Raw genomic sequence first — 17,412 nt, 5'->3', positions numbered from 1 at the left:
CAAAGTCCATCCAACTGGGAACAACTATTCGACTTCTTGATTCAGTTGGCCTCCGAGCAGTCTGCTCAATGTAAATAAAACGACACAAATTATTATGGCAAATACCATCAATTTCAAATAGTTACGTAGTCCTACGTCACCTTTGCGTACAACCCGATTGGGCTGCACAAATGATTCAATTATGCTTTGGATTTACCAAATCCAACGTCGTTTTCGGTGTAAAATTCAGCAATTTCTGGAGGAAACTGATAATTGAAGAAAAAGTAGGAAATTTGATCTACGATAACCAAACCCTTCATGCCAGGATCCAACAGGAACTTTTTCAACACGGACCATTCGTTTGGCTTGGCCGTTACTTGAGGGGTGGTACGGTGGACTTTTCAAAACTTGTATTCCTTGTTTACTTGTTTCTTTTAACTTTCCCGCATCCATACCGCACTTCATGTACTCTACCTCCAGTCACTTCGAATAACCGTCAACTATGACAAGGAAATTTTTTTGTTGGAAATAGAAAAAGTCTGCATGGATCCTGCTAAAAGGACGACTTGTTGGGACCCGACAGGTTTGTGTAGATTTCTTTGGAACAATAACAACCATACAAAAACTTATGGAATTTATTTATCGTACTAACCACTGCAAGGGCTTCCAAATGTAAAATTGGATACGATTTTTGTGCATGATTAAGTGAAAAACAAGTAAAACTAATTGGTCTTTATCAACGACATGTGCTATGACTCCACCTAAACCATATCCGCAGGCATCCGAAACAACAACAATTGGTTTGTCAGGATCGTAAAATTTTTGGTTTTAGCAATTTTTTTTTGTAATCTTCGAAAACTTTATTGCAATTTTCACTCCAACAGTATTTAGTGTTTTTCCTCAGTAAACAATAAAGTGGACTGAGGCGGAAGGATAAGTTTGGAATGAATCGACCATAGTAGTTGATCAATCCCAAAAATGCCTTCAATTCACTGACAGTATTCGGAGGCTTAGCTCTATGAATTGTCTCAACTTTTTCAAGGCGTGGCATTTTTTTTAATTAACTTTTAACTTGGCCAAACGCTCCAAGACCAAATAAAGTTTCCTCTTACAATCCTCAAAATACTCGCCGCCTTTTGAAACATCGTTCAAATAGCAAAACACATAATTCAAACCTTTCAAAACTTGATCCATCACTTTTTGAAATATGGATGCACTGCTAGAAGATCCCTGAGGTAAACGATTGTACGAGTACGAACCCTTGATTGTGTTAGTAATCATAAACTTCCTAGATATTTTGGAAAGACACAACTGGGTTTATGCTTCAGCAAGATCAAGAGAACAAAACACACCTGGCTTTGAGCTCTTCCAAACACTACCCGTTCCATGCCGACTGCTACACTCGACGAACAAGCAAAAGTGGCAGTTAAGATTATGGAAGCTCCACGTGAGCAAATTTCCGTTGTTCAGAAATCCGAAGCCGCATCGTCATCATCTCTAGAACAACGAATCGATGCCCTGTCTTCAAACTTCCGCGGACGATACCGACACAATGTCCGACCACGTCATCGTTCATCAAGTCGCAGAGAAGGAACGCCATCGCGAAGCAAAACACCTCGTCGTTGGATTTGTTGGTTTCATTACCGACATGGTGTCCAAGCTCAGAAGTGCGAGAAAAACAAAAGTGATAACCCCAGTGTTAGTTGTATTTTTTCGACGGGAGAACTAGGAGCTGTCAGTACCAACTTTCCATCCGCATCAAGCGAACCAACAACAAAACAAGGAAGCAGAAACAAGCAGAACTCCAAAGAATCCACATTCACGACCAGAAATCATCAAATAGATTCCTGATCGACACCGGAGCAGACATATCTGTCATCCCACCTACTCCCAATGAACGCCTGAAATCTGCATCATCGCAGCAACTTTTCGCAACAAACGGAATACACATTCAGACATACGGTACCACATACGGCTCACAGTTGACTTAGGTGTGCGCAGACCATTTGCGTGGATATTCGTCATTGCAGATGTGAAATCCCCTATCATCGGTGCGGATTTCTTGAAGCACTACGATTTGCTTGTGGATCTACGGAGAAACAAGTTGATCGACCATACCATACCATACTCAGCCAGCAATCACCACTTTTGATGTTACTTCTCCCTTCGCTGAGATCCTTTCCGAGTACAGGGATATTACCGTTTTGGATATGAAGCACAAACCAACCAAAACAAGCACTGTCCACCAGATCATCACCAATGGCCAACCCGTTTTCTGTCGTCCACGCCGGTTGTCTATTGACAAATTGAAGGAAGCAAAGGCAGAGTTCCAGTTCCTAATGGATCAGGGAATTTGTCAGCCGTCGAAAAGCTGTTGGGCCAGCCCGCTGCACCTAGTAAAAAAGTCGAATGGTAAGTGGCGACCATGCGGTGACTACCGGTACTTGAATTTATTTATTTATTGTCGTCAATCATAATTGTAGACCTATTTACATTTGTATTCTTAACTATTCTGCAATCAATGCAATCAATGTTCCAGACCGCTACCGCGTGCCACATATTCAAGATTTTTCAAGTATATTACACGGTAAGCGTATATTTTCATGTATCAAATTACAACGCGCATACCACAAAATACCAGTAGCCCCCGATGACGTCCCAAAAACGGCTATTACAACCCCATTTGGGCTCTTTGAGTTCAAGTAGGTATATGACCTTCGGACTGCGCAATGCAGGTCAAACTTTGCAGAGACTCCTACATGCCATTTTAGGCGACCTGGATTTTATGTACCCATTTATCGACGATTTATATAAAGCATCGGATGACGAAGAACAGCATAAACAGCACCTACGCGCAGTGTTCGAACGATTGAAGCAGAATGGCCTTGTCATAAATCCCGCTAAATGCCCAATTTGGTCAGCGATTCGTCGATTTCCTTGGCCACCAAGTTACACCCGACGGAATTAAGCCGAAGCCTAGCAAAGTGCAAGCCATCCTGGATGTCACGAAGCCAACAAACGCCAAGCAGCTGAAGAGATTCCTCGGAACCATCAACTTCTACCGTCGTTTCATCCCTGCAGATAGCCAACAGATTTTGCAGGCGATGATCGGTGGAAATAATCGGAACGACACTACAGCCCTCAAGTGGAACGAAACCTCAAATGAAGCCTTCGAACAATGCAAGCACGACTAAGCAAATGCAACTTTGCTGGCTCACCCTTCTCCCGAAGCTAAACTCGCCCTCGATGTGGATGCTTCCAACACGTCCATAGGAGCCGTCTTAAATCAGATCACAAACGATGGCCCTCAACCACCTGCATTCTTTTCTCGCAAGCTGAGCCCGAGCCAGCAAAAATATAGCACGTACGATAGAGAATTAATCGCTATATACGAGGCAGTCAAACATTTTCGAAACACTCTACAAGCCCGAGAGTTTTGTGTCTACACGGAGTATCATGGAAAAGATGCACATCTTATCGCACCCCGGTATTCGTGCCACCACTCGGCTCATCTCTGAACGATTCGTTTGGCCTTCTACTCGTCGTGATTGTAAGCAGTTCGTCTCACGATCTATTTCCTGTCTAAAAACCGAAAATAGAACGACACAACAAGGCACCAATATCTCGAATTTGAACGCCAGATACTTGATTGACGCACATTCACATGGACCTCATCGGTTCGCTGCCACCATCCGAAGGAAATATGTATTGTCTCACTGTTGTCGACAAATTCACCGGATGGCCTAAGATCTTTCCTCTACCAAACATGACGGCACTCACCGTATAGCACGTGCTTTCATCAACGGCTGAATCGCACGATTCGGCGTCCCAACAAATGTGACAACAGACTGTGGTAGGCAGTTTGAATCCGAATTGTTTCGCACACTAATGAGAATGCTCGGAATTATTCACTTGCGCACAACCCCATATCACCCGCAAGCAAATGGTCAAATCGAGCGTACACACCGCCAACTCAAAGCAGCAATAATGTGCCAAACTTCTCGTTGGAGCGAAATACTTCCCATTGTGCTTCTGGGAATACGTTCGTCGTTGAAGATGAACCTACATGCAACCGCATCAGAGCTAGTATACGGTATAACAGTTCAGCTACCTGGAGAGTTTTTCGTTCCTGTTGAGAGCAATACATCAACACCAGAATTCGTCGCCGACTTGAAAGCTACGATGTCGAAGCTGAGGCCAACACCAACTAGCAACCATTCGAGAGAATCTATATTTTTGACCACATGCAGTCACGTTTTCGTGCGAGCAATCAAACCACCACTTACGCCTTACGACGGGTCATATCGAGTGATCCGTCGAAAGAAAAAAAATTTTATCAATGATGTCAATGGCAAGTCCACTACGATATCCATCTATCGGCTCAAAGTTGCATTTACACAGGCAGATGAGCAAATTACCGATGGACAACAAGCACAGCCAGCTGACGAAACGACAGAGCCAGATGCATATCAAACACGATCTGGTCGTCAAGTGAAGATCCCTCGCAAGTCGAAAAGCATCACTGGGCCCAACAGTGGAATTATCTTTTTGGAACTCTCCAATACCACCAATGATCTTCGCTGAAACTGTGGTCTGACCTGCAACTATCAAGCGAGCACCGTCAACTACTGCCAATTTCAATTTGCATTTAGCTAACGGTTTCCGCCCGAAACGTTCATTGAAGGTCAGCTTGCTAATCGCGGAAACAGCAGATCCACTGTCTATTTCAATCCACAAGACCTCATCGTCAACACATGCTTCCACTTAACATGAGGCGCTGGTGCTGGACCGTTGAATTGAGGAAATCATCAGTACGTCCATGTCTTCTTCCGAGTCCGACAGTCTAGCAAGTAACAGCTCTTCTTAACCTCTCCGATAAATCTGGTTTCTTCGCTACCACACCTTTGACTTAACCGATGGCTTCTGATGCATCAAGTCGTAGCAGTACTTGCGTGTGTGTCCCTTCCTTCGACAGTAGTTACAGAAGTAGACTTTCTTCCCGCTTTTCCTCGGCGTCGAAAGACTTCTGCTGCGGCTGCGGCTTTTGTGGCTACGACGATGGTTATAATTATCACGGTTTCTATGACTGTTACGTGAGAATCAGAACCCCTATTTTGTATCTGTGCTGCAGACTTCGGGTTTTCATAAGTCTAGATTGCTTTGAGAATAGGTCGTATGTGCAAAAGAGAGATTCTCTTTGATCACGCTCTCTTTCGCTAATAAATCGGCTAGTTTTGCATGTTTTGCTACGATTCCACTTCAGCATGATAGACAAAGCTATTGTCTTTGGATATCTGCCAAGAAATTCTAAGTAAACTTTTATATAGTTTCGTAATAATCGAAAGAGAATAGATCCAAAGAGAGACTCTCTTTTGCACATTCGACCTATTTTCAAAGCACTCTAGAAGTTTCGTTTTGTCGTTTATCTCACATAACCGAGTAAGTGAAAACATGAGGCAGAACGGGCGCGTTAGATTTAATTCTGATGTGGAAAACACAGTTATTTATGATATGTGTATCGACTGTATTTAGTTTATTTAGCTTTGTAGCATGCGGTAAGCAAAACATCAAATGTTTTATTGCAATTTGCCTTGCTGAAAGAGCCGTGCCATTATCCTGTTTTGAACAATGACGCTCAACAACACTTACCCTATTCGATTCTCCATTAATCGAAGTCAATCTCTCAGCCACCTATTCGCGGTTGACAATAATCTTCTCCGCTTTCGCAAGAGTTAGTTCCTCTTCACCAAACAGTTGTTCCTGAAGCTGTTTATTAGAAACACCGCAAACTAGCCTGTCCCTAATAGCTATGTCTTTAAATGTACCGAAATTACAATATTCAGCCAACTGCTTAACTGAACTTACAAAATCAATAGCTCTTTCGCTTGTCTTTTGGGATCGGGCGTAAAACTTCACACGCTGTACCAAATCACTCTCACTACGGTCATAACGCTTTTTAAGTGAATCTGACAATTCCTTGAGTTCAATGCTAGCTACCTGGAAATCAATTTCAATTCGGAGCACACCTCCGTTCCACATGTAGCTAAAAATGTAACTTTGTGCTCGTCAGCACCGAATTGAATTGTTCCAAATATCAAACAAACTTGCAAAACCTTGCTGTTGGTTAAAATAGTGGTAGACAATGAAATCACACAAAAGCATAGAGTGATCACCACTAAACTCTACGAAACCCGTGATGTGTGCTGATTAAAACTTAGTGAAATAAGAAAAACCGACTATTTCTAGATTTTCAATAATGTGAAATAAACTTCTATAATCAAACGATTATCACCCAAACGTGATCTACCACACTTGGTGATTTTCTAGGCGATAACTATTACAGTAAGACAGCAGACCTGCGCGGAACTTTAAACGCACTACACACCGCGGTTTGCAATTTAGTCGTTCTCACTAGTGACTCACTAATCACTCAACGGATTATTAGAAAAAGTATTTTTTACCTCGTTCGCCACTGAACTAACCAGTGTTAAACACTATTTAAAGAGGCTTCGGTAATGAGGGAAATGAGTTGTCGAGATGCTACCTTTTGCACGCTCAAACTTCGACTGAGCTATGCCTTTATTGAACGATTATTGTAGAACCGATTGACGATTCGTTATGCAGGCTTTACATGCACTTTCGACAACAGTGTATTGATACAACACTTCGGAGTTATACCAATTTGAAGATAAGATCAGTTTGAAAGTGTTATTCGCTTATACTGCATGATGAGCTTCATGAAATCCATTATTTAATCATTCAATTTAACCGTTCTACCTATTGAATGTTCAAATTTTCTAACACTTGATTATAAGTTATATTTCTTTGCTCCTATAACAGCCATTTTACAACATGCATGTTTTCCATTTTTCTGTTAAAGAGATCGATGAGTAGTACTCGTTAACATCATTTTTGGAAAATGGCGTATACGTCACTTTTTCAGTTTACGGCAGAACAGGTAGCAGAGACCTTCAGTTACCTATTGATGGTGTTGGTTTGCGTGGGAGTGTTATCAGATTCGTCAAATCGACGTTTGAACATTTGTTTACAAAAGCAGATAAGTCGTTTTGAAAATTTTGTCTTGTTTTGAAGTATGAGATAGAGTCAAGTCAAATTTTCAAAACGACTTATCTGCTTTTGTAAACAAAGATTCAAACGTCGAATTGTCGAATCTGAAAGCACTTCCACGCAAACCAATACCATCAACACATAGGTGAAGACTTCGGCTATCTGTTAATGGTGTTGGTTTGCGTGGGAGTGCTTTCAGATTCAACAAATCGACGTTTGAATCTTTGTTTGCAAAAGCAGATAAGTCGTTTTGAATATTTGGTATTGGAGTCGAGGTAAGATGCAGGACTTTTAAGCGATGGCATGCTATTCAAATCTGGACTAAGGAGATTATTATTTTGTGGTTTTATAAAATTAAATATTGTCCACGTCGAATGGAAGCGATGGTCTTTGAATGCGACGAGCTCATCTTTTGATATTGACAAGACTATAAGAGTAAAATCAGCAGTGATTCAAATTGTTCGGGGTTGTCTATTTGGATATGAATCTGAAACATTCATTTTCCTAGCAGTTGTTCTAGATTTATTTTTCATATCAGTCAATACTTTTTCTGCAGATTTGAACCATGAGATTCAAATATTTTTTAATTGTTTTGGTGTATTAATGCGTAATTTCATTTCATCTACGGATCTACTACTCCACTTTGCAATTACAGCGCGTTTCTTGGCAGCAACATAATTATTTCAATGCATAGAAAATTTTAAAAACATAAATGGAACACTGCTAAGGAAACCAGCGAGTTTGTTCTATTTTGCTCCTGATACAAACTAGAATAATGGTCGAAAATTTGGAATGAAACTGAGACACTACTGATTTCACTCTAAAGCAATGCAAATTCAAATGCACAACAGTTCGCATGGACGTGCATATTTTTTACAGTGCAGAATTATTGAGGTTATTAAAAAATGAAACATAAATAGCACATAGCGGGAGAAGCCAGTGACTTTGTTCTATTTTGTTTTAGATTCATACATATTACGGTTGTGTTCGAAAATTTGAAATGAAATTGAATCACTACTGATTTCACTCTCACAATTTAGTTACTCCACGAGACCAAATTGATATTTTTTGCAACATGTTCTTCACCTTTCTCACACAGTCGAACCAGTCCATGAGAGTGAATTGCCTATCAAACTCGGTACATTGCCAGTCTATCACCCGTCGTTTTTGGTACTTGGCATTTTGGTACCCACTGTTTGAGCAATACACTATATTGAACGAGGCTGGATTGATAGCAAAGAGACGTCGTTTCAAAATTGGAACAGTGTGTTTGCTGTAAAATCTGAAGTGCCTGGATATTAGATGTGGCGCGATTCCCACCATTTAAGAACCTTCCCAACAAACAATTTATGCTGAATAAGCTAGTTTTTTAGCTGAAGCCGAAGCTCTGTCAGCTTCCAATGTTTTATTGAATTGTGCTCGGTAATCGTTCACGTAACCATTTGACAGAAAACGCGCTGTTCCAATTTTGACATTGCTCCTCTTTGTTATTTGTCCAGGCTCGTGAATCAAATCGGTTGTTCCAATCGAGCACAAGGTCGTTAAATGGTGGGAATAGCGTAATTTTTATATCAGACACTTTACTCCGATTCAAATGCTCATATTGAGTGAATGGTTTATGTGTAGTCAGTGTTAATTAACGACAATTAAGACTTCTCGATGCAAGCTCCCTCGAGCTGTTTGTGTACTTTAAATTGTCAAATAAAGCCGAAATAAAAACAAAAACATCTGACGCCACACTGCTGACGTTCATGAGTGTTGAGTAGACGAATTGGTCATCCTTTCAGTCCCCTGAACCAGTCATACGGAGCATGCTTGTCAAACTGATAGAAGATATGAATACGGAAAAGGTTTGAAAGGTTTGAAATAAAAATCTCACAATGGTGAGCGTTTGCGGCGCATATATGATGATCATGGAAATAAACAAAATGATTCTAGAATTGTATGCCCCAAGAACGCTGTGGAAACAAAACTTTGGCTACCCAGCGTTAGTCTTGCGTATACAAAACAACCCAGTTTGGCAAATTTAAGTGTAGTATGAGCACAAATTGCAGTGAAGTATGAACACAAACAAAATTCCTATTCGAGTAGTCGAAACATATTCCGCTCTTTCATCCTATCGAAAAAAAAACATTGCTATCTGTCAGAGTAGTAGTGGAACATGGCCGCCATCTCCTCCTCTCTGTTCCTCTACTGTAAAAACCCATAAAGAACTGTCATTGGTTGTGTGAAGAATTTTTTTTTGACTTCGCAAATTTTAAAGCTGGTTTGGCAGTCAATCGAAACCACTAATACATTAGATACTTCAGCATACCTGACAATATCAGTCCATCTACATTGGTTCTAATCATATGATTTTAGCATGACCCATTGAGGTGCGTTATCGCAACCCTGTAGTGTGGGTGCAGTAGATGTTTATATGGTTTATGTAAACGCTTCGAACGGAGACATTCGGTTATCTCGCTCGCAAGTTGCCATTCATAAAATTCGTTTCAATTGTTCCCCCAGTTGATTGTGCTCTAGGCCGGACCTTTGTTCGAAAGGTAGCGACTGACGAGCTCCGTGAATCAATTCGCATCTGGATCAACAAAGTAGACAATGGGATCGCAATACCAGCTCAATCGCTGGAATATCTGCTGACCTTGGACCACTACTGTAAACCCATCCATCGCAGTGAACTCTGCTGCTGTCCACGTTGGGTGTCCACATTAATGAGTTAGCGCGTTCAGCAAACAGACAGTGCTTATCATTTTAGTTCTTTTTATTTGAGGGAAAGTTAAATGACAAGTGTGCTCATTCGAAATCAATTATTGTCTCGGTATAAATGTAATTTCGCTGTGCCGATTATAAAGCTGTGCGCTAGGAAAATGAGCGAGAAAGCTGACACCGTTTTGAACGCTTCGGATAACTGGTTCAATAAGTATATTTCAATCGAATTGTTTATACTCGCTTGAACGACTATTTGGCGGTTAGTGACATAATGTACCTTCTTTCAGATATGTCGCCGTTGAGGATGCACCGGAAGGGATATTCAAAGGTGTTTCCGATCGGTTCAACGGAATTACTGTCGACTCGAATATTGAAACATGCCACCCGGAACAATTCTCATCTGTCTTGCAAAGTGAGTGTATGCCATTTCTCGTATAGGTAGTTTTTCATCAGAATGTTCAATTGACACCGTTTGTTATGATCTCATTTCCATTTCTTATCGCTTATCTCGATGTTGTCTTATACATCTGATTAGATTGGGTTATTGATTTATTCGGCTCAATTAATTCCAATGGATTGGACTCGATAATTTGATGATAAAAATCCAGTTCAGTCAAAATAATGTCACAGTAAGGAGCTGCTTAAGCGAACTATGCAACTTGAATGTTAATGAGTTCTTCGCTGTGTTGATGACGTCGTAATCAGTTCGAAGCTACCTCAAATTTATTTAATCTAAAGCTGTCAAACGTGAGGCGCCATGTACTGAACTTTGTACATGCAAATAGCTTTATAAATAAGGAATGAGTGCGGCATCATCGAAATATTTTGATCTCACGCATGATACCTACACTGAGTGATTCTCACCAACGGCACTTGTTATCATTTCTGTAAAAACACACGTGGTGTTGACAATGTTGCCAAGCAGTTTTAAATTGTTCGGTTTAGTGACTGTATGAAAAGACTGTACTCGATTACTAAAAAAAACATAGGTAATATACTACATCATAAAAGTAAGAGTCAAACAAAAACTTATCAAAATATCGATTTTTTCTTATAAATAGTAAACTGGGCATTTTCAAAACTTGCGGGAGTTGATCCTCACATTGGATGGAATTTATCCCTCTATGAGCTGAACATGTTAAGGTTCTTTCAAGTCCAACGGAAGGCTCAGACAGTGGTCATATTACGACAACCATGATGTTTCCAAGAGGAACTCTCTTCGTGACTGATACAGTTAAGGTACCAAAACGGGTTGAATGATACGTAAATATATGTTTGTTATTTTTTAATCTAATTATTATCCTCTCTCTAAACTGAAAATGGGTCGCACCGCCCTCCTTAGCCGTGCGGAAAGATACGCGGCTACAAAGCAAGACCATGCTGAGGGTGGCTGGGTTCGATTCCCGGTGCCGGTCTAAACAATTTTCGGATTGGAAATTGTCTCGACTTCCCTGGGCATAAAAGTATCATCGTGTTAGCCTCATGATATCTTCTTCTTCCTATTGGCATTACATCCCAACACTGGGACAGAGCCGCCTCGCAGCTTAGTGTTCATTAAGCACTTCCGCAGTTATTAACTGCAAGGTTTCTAAGCCAAGTTTACCATTTTTGCATTCGTATATATGTGTAATATCTAATTCTATCATGAACATGTACGTCCAAGTTTGGAAGATGATATTAGCATTTCCATATCATTAACTATTTGACTGTTGGTGACTTGATTGAAAAAAAAGGTATTTCGAAGTGTGAGATAGAGTAATGGTAAAACGCAGGACTTCCAAGCAAATCTGATATGAGGTAATTATATTATTTTTGTTGTTGTTTTATATTCAAAATATTGTGCACGTCAAATGACGGCGAGCTCAGCTGTTGATATTGATTTGTTTCTGAAGTAAAGCATATTCAAATGCAGAACAGTTCGCATGGACGTGTATATTTTTTATTTATTTATTTATTTAATTGAATTTTCCTGCCAACGATGGATTTTTCTCGAGATAAAGGAAAATTATCCAACTTCGGAAGTAGTGCGCTGGATTCACCAAAAAATGCGCTAAAGAACACATAATTTAGTTTGATAGATAAAACTTCGGAAGAAAGTCGGTTCGGAAATCCCTACATCCGAATTTTATTTGGGTGCTTCGCCGACAATTGTTTATTTGTTCGGCCGTCTCTGCCAGATACGACTACTCTTGATGCTCTTTAGACGTATGCTGGAATTGATTTCTCAAACGATATTCGGTAATTGATTCCTGAATCGACATTCTATTTTATTTTAGGGAACGATGAAGCTATTCATCCTGTTCCTACCCAGAAGTCGAATGAAACTGGGTTTAATCTGTAATTTAAAAATAAATAGAAAATGCTCCTTTGACATTATCAGTTCTATCAAAATGCCACAGGGTACTTCGCTCCGCAGGCACTTCATCTTTTGACCTTGAATATACAAACATGACCAAGAAAAGCTGTCAATGTTCAGAAAAACTCCTATGAATGTCCAGATCTTATACAGATATAAAAAAATTGAACAGAAGTATAAGAAAATCTGACAAATGATGTTTCATTGAGATGGTTATGATAAATTATGTAAACCGATTAAAGGAGCAAATGGTAACAAACTTGACTTGACTTAAAGAATTGATAGTTCTGTTAGGATACGGCAGGCATTAAGAATGTTTTTATAGAAGTTGATTTGAAAGCGAGCGGAGGGCAATCTTAGTGATGGTACAAATCGCACGACCTTCCTTCTGCCAAACTCCCGTATGAAGGAAGAGGGAAGAATATCAGTGTGGAAGCTGATAGCCAGTGGAGATATACCATCACAAATATTGCCCTCCGCTCGCTTTCAAATCGACTTCTATAAAAACATTCTTCATGTCTACCTAGGAACTATCAATTCTATACTTTCGCCTTCAATTCTATCATAAACATGTACGTCTAAGTTTGGAAGATGATATTAGCATTTCCATATCTTAATATTTATTTATTTATTTAATGTACACTTGAAACATTTTTGGAAAAATATGTGGAATAAATGCGACGCGATTCTATCGCTTGGCGACAGCGATTCTGTCGCCGTTGGTATGGAAGCGTAAATAGATAATTGCCTGCAGCGACCCAACGATAGAATCGCGGCGACTAGTTGTCGCCGTCGCGGCGATGAAATCGCTTAGGTCTGGGGGAGCCTTGAGTTGTGAAGAATCTGTGGGTTTAAAAATTCGATTGAAATTGCCATAGTGTCGACCATTTCAGTTACTCGTTCAACCTTGTCAAAACAATTCAATCCGATAGATAATACTTGTATAGCTCGCTTGAGGTGCTCTAGATAATGTTTAACATATTCAAATAAATAAAACGTAGACTCGTTCAATTCCAGAATCCCTTACTCATTGGACTGACAACAAGAAAAGAGGCATATGGTTCAAGGTTTCACTGAATTCTAGTCATTGGGTCCCCGAGCTGGTTAACGTGAGTACCTTTTTCCCATTAACAATACGAAATAACGATTTTTAATCATACCCATATCCAAAAAGCACCAATTCAAATTCCACCATGCCAAGGACAATTTTGTCATGATGTACCGCTGGTTGCCCACCGATGAAAGTCAGAACATACCACCATATTCGCATACAATGGTCGGGGTCGGTGCTTTAGTGCTGAACAATCGTAATCAAATACTCGTGGTTAGCGAGAAGCATGCGCTGATCAAGGGCTCGTGGAAGCTTCCAGGTGGATACGTGGAGCCAGGTGTGTCCGAATAATCTATTCCATATTTCAAAATGCGCATTTTTTATATTTCTCATTCTTCTTCCAGGTGAAAATTTCGTGGAAGCTGCAATTCGAGAGGTCCATGAAGAAACAAACATCAGAACTAAATTCGAATCGGTTATTTCTCTACGACACGCTCACGGTGCCGGCTTCGGGTGCTCTGATCTTTACATTGTCATGGCTCTACTGCCTGAGAGCAACGAAATTGTGAAATGTGACCGAGAGATTGCCAAATGTGAATGGATGGACATCGAGGAGTACTTGCAGCATCCAAAGGTGCACGAAACTAATCGAAATTTTGTCCGTACTTATATGAAGTACAAGAAAAACGGTATAAAATTGATGTGCAAGGATGAGGTGCATTCGATATTAAAAAAGCAATACAACATCTACCAAGTAGAACTGGATAATGAAGAACCTCCAAAGTTATAGCGATCTGTAGTCATACAAATCCCGAAATGTATAGAAACCGAATGCGATTATTTTGAACAAAAATATTCATTAGTCAGATACTATTATGTAAATATTTTTCAAGCAAATAAAGCAATGTTAAGTTTTTAGAAAATATACAAACAATCATGATGAATCCTATGTACGAAATCAATTAGCGATAATAGAAAAAAAAATCGGCAGAGGTGGTGTGTCTCCATTCGGTTTGGTCCCCTATTGCTGAATCTCACCAACCACGCAGTCTACAAAGCGTCCTATAGAGTGCTTCGACTTTGGTGTATTGATAACAAGTCCGATTCGCTTAGCTTTCCATTTCAGTTTGATGTTGACGTCCTCCAGCTTTTCAAAGTTACGTGTCATAATGTGAATGCCGTTGGCGAAACCATCTAGCATGAAAATCTTCAATGTTGTTCGTAATAATGAGTTTTGTAGGCTGTTTTGGACCTGCGTATGTCTCCTGGGCCACCGCAGGCCATCATGCGATTCAGTAGCATGCTCCGGGAAGCCGTCGGTTACGCATACCTCAATTGCTGTTAGCCCCATCACATCGCACTGTTTAGTGCTTATGGTTACAACAAACCTCTTGATTGTTTAATGATGTGCGTGACATGTTTGATTTTAATGGCAATGTCCCAGTGGGGGATGTAATGTCAATGAAGAAGAAGATACTTTAGTCTAGAGATGCACCGAATATTCGGGCCGAATAATGGTAAAATTTTCATTTTACCGAATATTCGTTTCACCGAATAGTAAATCGCGATATTCGGCCGAATAGGCCGAATATTTTAAATAAATCCAAAATTTATTCAAAAAAATTAGTTAACTGATTACTGAAACAAATGTTTGAATATTCTAAAGTGGTATTTTTATAATGTCATCCCACACAGTTTGAAGCTTAAGAAAATAGGACCCCAGCTTCACTACATAATTGGTGAATTAATTTTTAATTCTTTTAATTATTTCAACGTGCATTCAACTTGTTGCACCTTCGAACATGTTGGATTTAAATTTTCATGGTTACAAATAAAAAAACATGATGTGTTCTTGTCTTCCGGTCTCTACTGGCAAATATATGAAAAACTCATAGTGAAATTCTGTCGAGAGTAGGCGATAACACTCTACTAATACTCAGGTATTCAAGAATAAGTTATAGGAGAAGAGGCCCCAAAACAACCGCCCTCCCCCCCGGGGCAAAACGACTTTTGGGTATTCACTTATATTTACCATGTTTGAGATAGTCTTAATAAAACTAGACGTGTAATTATGTAGGTTAGGCGCTAAAAGAGTCAAAATAATAGATAGAAATGTAGGAAAAACTGAAATTTTCCAAATTTTGATAAAACATCTAACATTTCGGCGATGCAAAACGCCCTAGTGGAACTATCCTACAATGTACTCGCGTTTCCACGCACTGTCCATACCAGAATGCTGATGTGCCGAAGCATGGTACATTGTTCCCTAAGAGGTGCCTGCTAAAAGGCGTTTTGCCTCATGAGTTTTCCGGCAGCGAAATATCACCACTTTTTCAAATGGTGAATATTATCAATATGATTGAGATTTTTCTAATTTTAATATGGCATCAGCTAGCTATATTGTTTTACTGTTGCGTGAAAATCATTATAGCTAATCGTTACCGTTATCGAAAACGAATTTCTTCTAAAAATTTTGTCACTGGGGGAGGGGGTTATGTCAGGTCTAAGAGTTCCACCGAGTATTATGATTGGGCTAATGTGCTTGGAGCGACACAGAGTCGCTCTGCTCCCGAATCCATACATCTTTTTATAGAAGTTTAACTGTTCAACTGAAACCCCACCACATCCTTAATGCCCCCATAACTCATGAGGAGAGAGTTCGTCAAACTCCTAATGCTCTTAACTTAAAATAATAATTCCTCCATTTTTCGTTGAACCATCTTAGAGAACCAATGTAGCAATATCTCTTTCTCCACCTCGTGGTAATACCATTACCACATCCATCAGTTAATCACGTGATTAATTAACGGCACTAAACTTGTTTATCGATATGAGTTGCCTTTTGCTTTATAAGCACTAAGCTGAATGTCGTTGAAAACTCGTCCGTTTTCCTTGTCTCTCAATCTTTGTACTACCCATGTATTTAGTTTACATCCAAACAGATAACACTGAATCAATTTGACGCCACAATACACGGTTCGAGGCCGCATCTCTCCAACCTCGAATGCGTCCCACGCTCGCCAAGTCGTTCTATACCTGGTCTGTCCACCTCGCACGCTGCGCTCCATGCCGTCTCGTACCTGCCGGATCGAATCAAATCTTTGCAGGGTTGCTGTCCGGCATTCTTGCCCATCGTACCCTTCCGGCTTTAGCTACCTTCTGGATACTGGGTTCGCCGTAGAGCTGGGCGAGCTCGTGGTTTATCATCCACCGCCACAAACTGTCTTCTAACACACCGCCTAAGCACCCAACTCTCGAGAACTCCGAGTGCATTCAAATCCTCCTCGAGCATTGTCCATGTTTCATGTCCGTAGAGGACTACCGGTCTTATCTGCGTCTTGTACATATGACACATTTGGTACGGCGGTGAGTCTTTTTGTTCTGGAGCCCGTAGTAGGCCCGACTTCCACAGATGATATGCCTTCTTATTTCACGACTGACATTGTTATCAACGGTTAGCAAGGATCCAAGGCAGACGAATTCCTCGACCACCTCAAAGATATCTCCGTCTATCGTAACACTGCTTCCCAGACGGGCCCTATCCTCCCGTAATCAGAAAAAGTGACGTATACGCCATTTTCCAAAAATGGTGTTAACGAGTAGTACTCATCGAGCTCTTTAACAGAAAAATGGAAAACATGCATGTTGTAATTTGGCGCTTACGTCACTTTCTCAGATTACGGCAGTATCGTGCTCGTTTCCGCCCACAAGCCTGTACTTTGTCTTCGATTCATTCACCACCAGTCCAACTTTTGTTGCTTCAAGTTTCATGCGGGTACACTTCTACCACATTTGCAAATGTTCGTCCGACAATGTCCATATCATCCGCGAAACAAATCAATTAACTGGATCTGTTGAAAATTGTACCCCGGCTGTTACACCGGCTCTCCGCATGCCAGCTTCTAGCGCAATGTTGAACAACAAGCACAAAAGCCCATCACCTTGTCCTAGTCCCCAGCGCGATTCGAACGAACTGTAGTGTTCGCCCGAAATCTTCACACAGTTTTGCCCAACTTCCACCGTTGCTTACCACCGTCTGGTAAGCTTCCCATGGAAGCTGTTCTCGTCCATAATTTTTCATAGCTCTACGCGGTCTATACTGTCGTATGTCGCCTTGAAATCGATGAACAGATGGTGCTTTGGGATCTGATATTCACGGCATTTTTGAAGGATTTGCCGTACAGTAAAGATCTGGTCCATTGTCGAGCGGCCGTCAACGAATCCGGCTTGATAACTTCACACGAACTTA

At 40.5% G+C, this 17,412-nt stretch overlaps 2 protein-coding genes across 6 annotated transcripts in view; one reads left to right on the top strand and one right to left on the bottom strand.

Moving 5' to 3' along the window:
* The window catches only part of LOC134221161 (allatostatin-A receptor), a 194,929-nt gene that overhangs the window by 83,432 nt on the left and 94,085 nt on the right, over positions 1–17,412 (bottom strand). Inside the window, exons 1-2 of one of the 4 annotated variants that reach the window (XM_062700353.1) lie at positions 6,441–6,529; positions 5,629–5,945 (exon numbers count right to left, since the gene is read on the bottom strand). The exons of 2 other annotated variants lie outside the window; for them this stretch is intronic. The gene's annotated coding sequence lies outside the window, so the exon portion shown is untranslated. Of the gene's footprint in view, positions 1–5,628; positions 5,946–6,440; positions 6,530–17,412 lie in introns of those variants that run through there. One more of the 4 variants, XM_062700355.1, reaches the window with a different exon arrangement.
* Positions 9,454–14,153, top strand: LOC134227071 (uncharacterized). Of its 2 annotated transcripts, none has more exons than XM_062708302.1 (5): positions 9,454–9,967; positions 10,044–10,168; positions 13,130–13,221; positions 13,287–13,500; positions 13,568–14,153. In XM_062708302.1, exons 1-5 carry the CDS (start codon positions 9,828–9,830, stop codon positions 13,951–13,953), a joined length of 957 nt encoding a protein of 318 aa, XP_062564286.1. In that variant the 5' UTR covers positions 9,454–9,827; the 3' UTR covers positions 13,954–14,153. The 2 variants fall into 2 exon arrangements, with proteins under 2 accessions (XP_062564286.1, XP_062564287.1); XM_062708303.1 differs by having other exon boundaries at positions 9,827–9,967; positions 13,114–13,221.

This window comes from Armigeres subalbatus, chromosome 3, assembly GCF_024139115.2.
Source record: "Armigeres subalbatus isolate Guangzhou_Male chromosome 3, GZ_Asu_2, whole genome shotgun sequence".
Lineage (NCBI taxonomy): Eukaryota > Metazoa > Arthropoda > Insecta > Diptera > Culicidae > Armigeres > Armigeres subalbatus.
Note: the sequence above shows the minus strand (reverse complement) of the source record. Positions and strands in the feature narration are given on the sequence as shown.

Bases quoted from the DNA above. Each gene is read 5' to 3' on its own strand.
- LOC134227071 (XM_062708302.1), top strand. From the start codon at position 9,828: ATGACAAGTGTGCTCATTCGAAATCAATTATTGTCTCGGTATAAATGT. The intron at 9,968-10,043 runs GTATATTTCAAT...ACCTTCTTTCAG, and splicing joins TCGGATAACTGGTTCAATAA to ATATGTCGCCGTTGAGGATG. The intron at 13,222-13,286 runs GTGAGTACCTTT...ATATCCAAAAAG, and splicing joins GGGTCCCCGAGCTGGTTAAC to CACCAATTCAAATTCCACCA.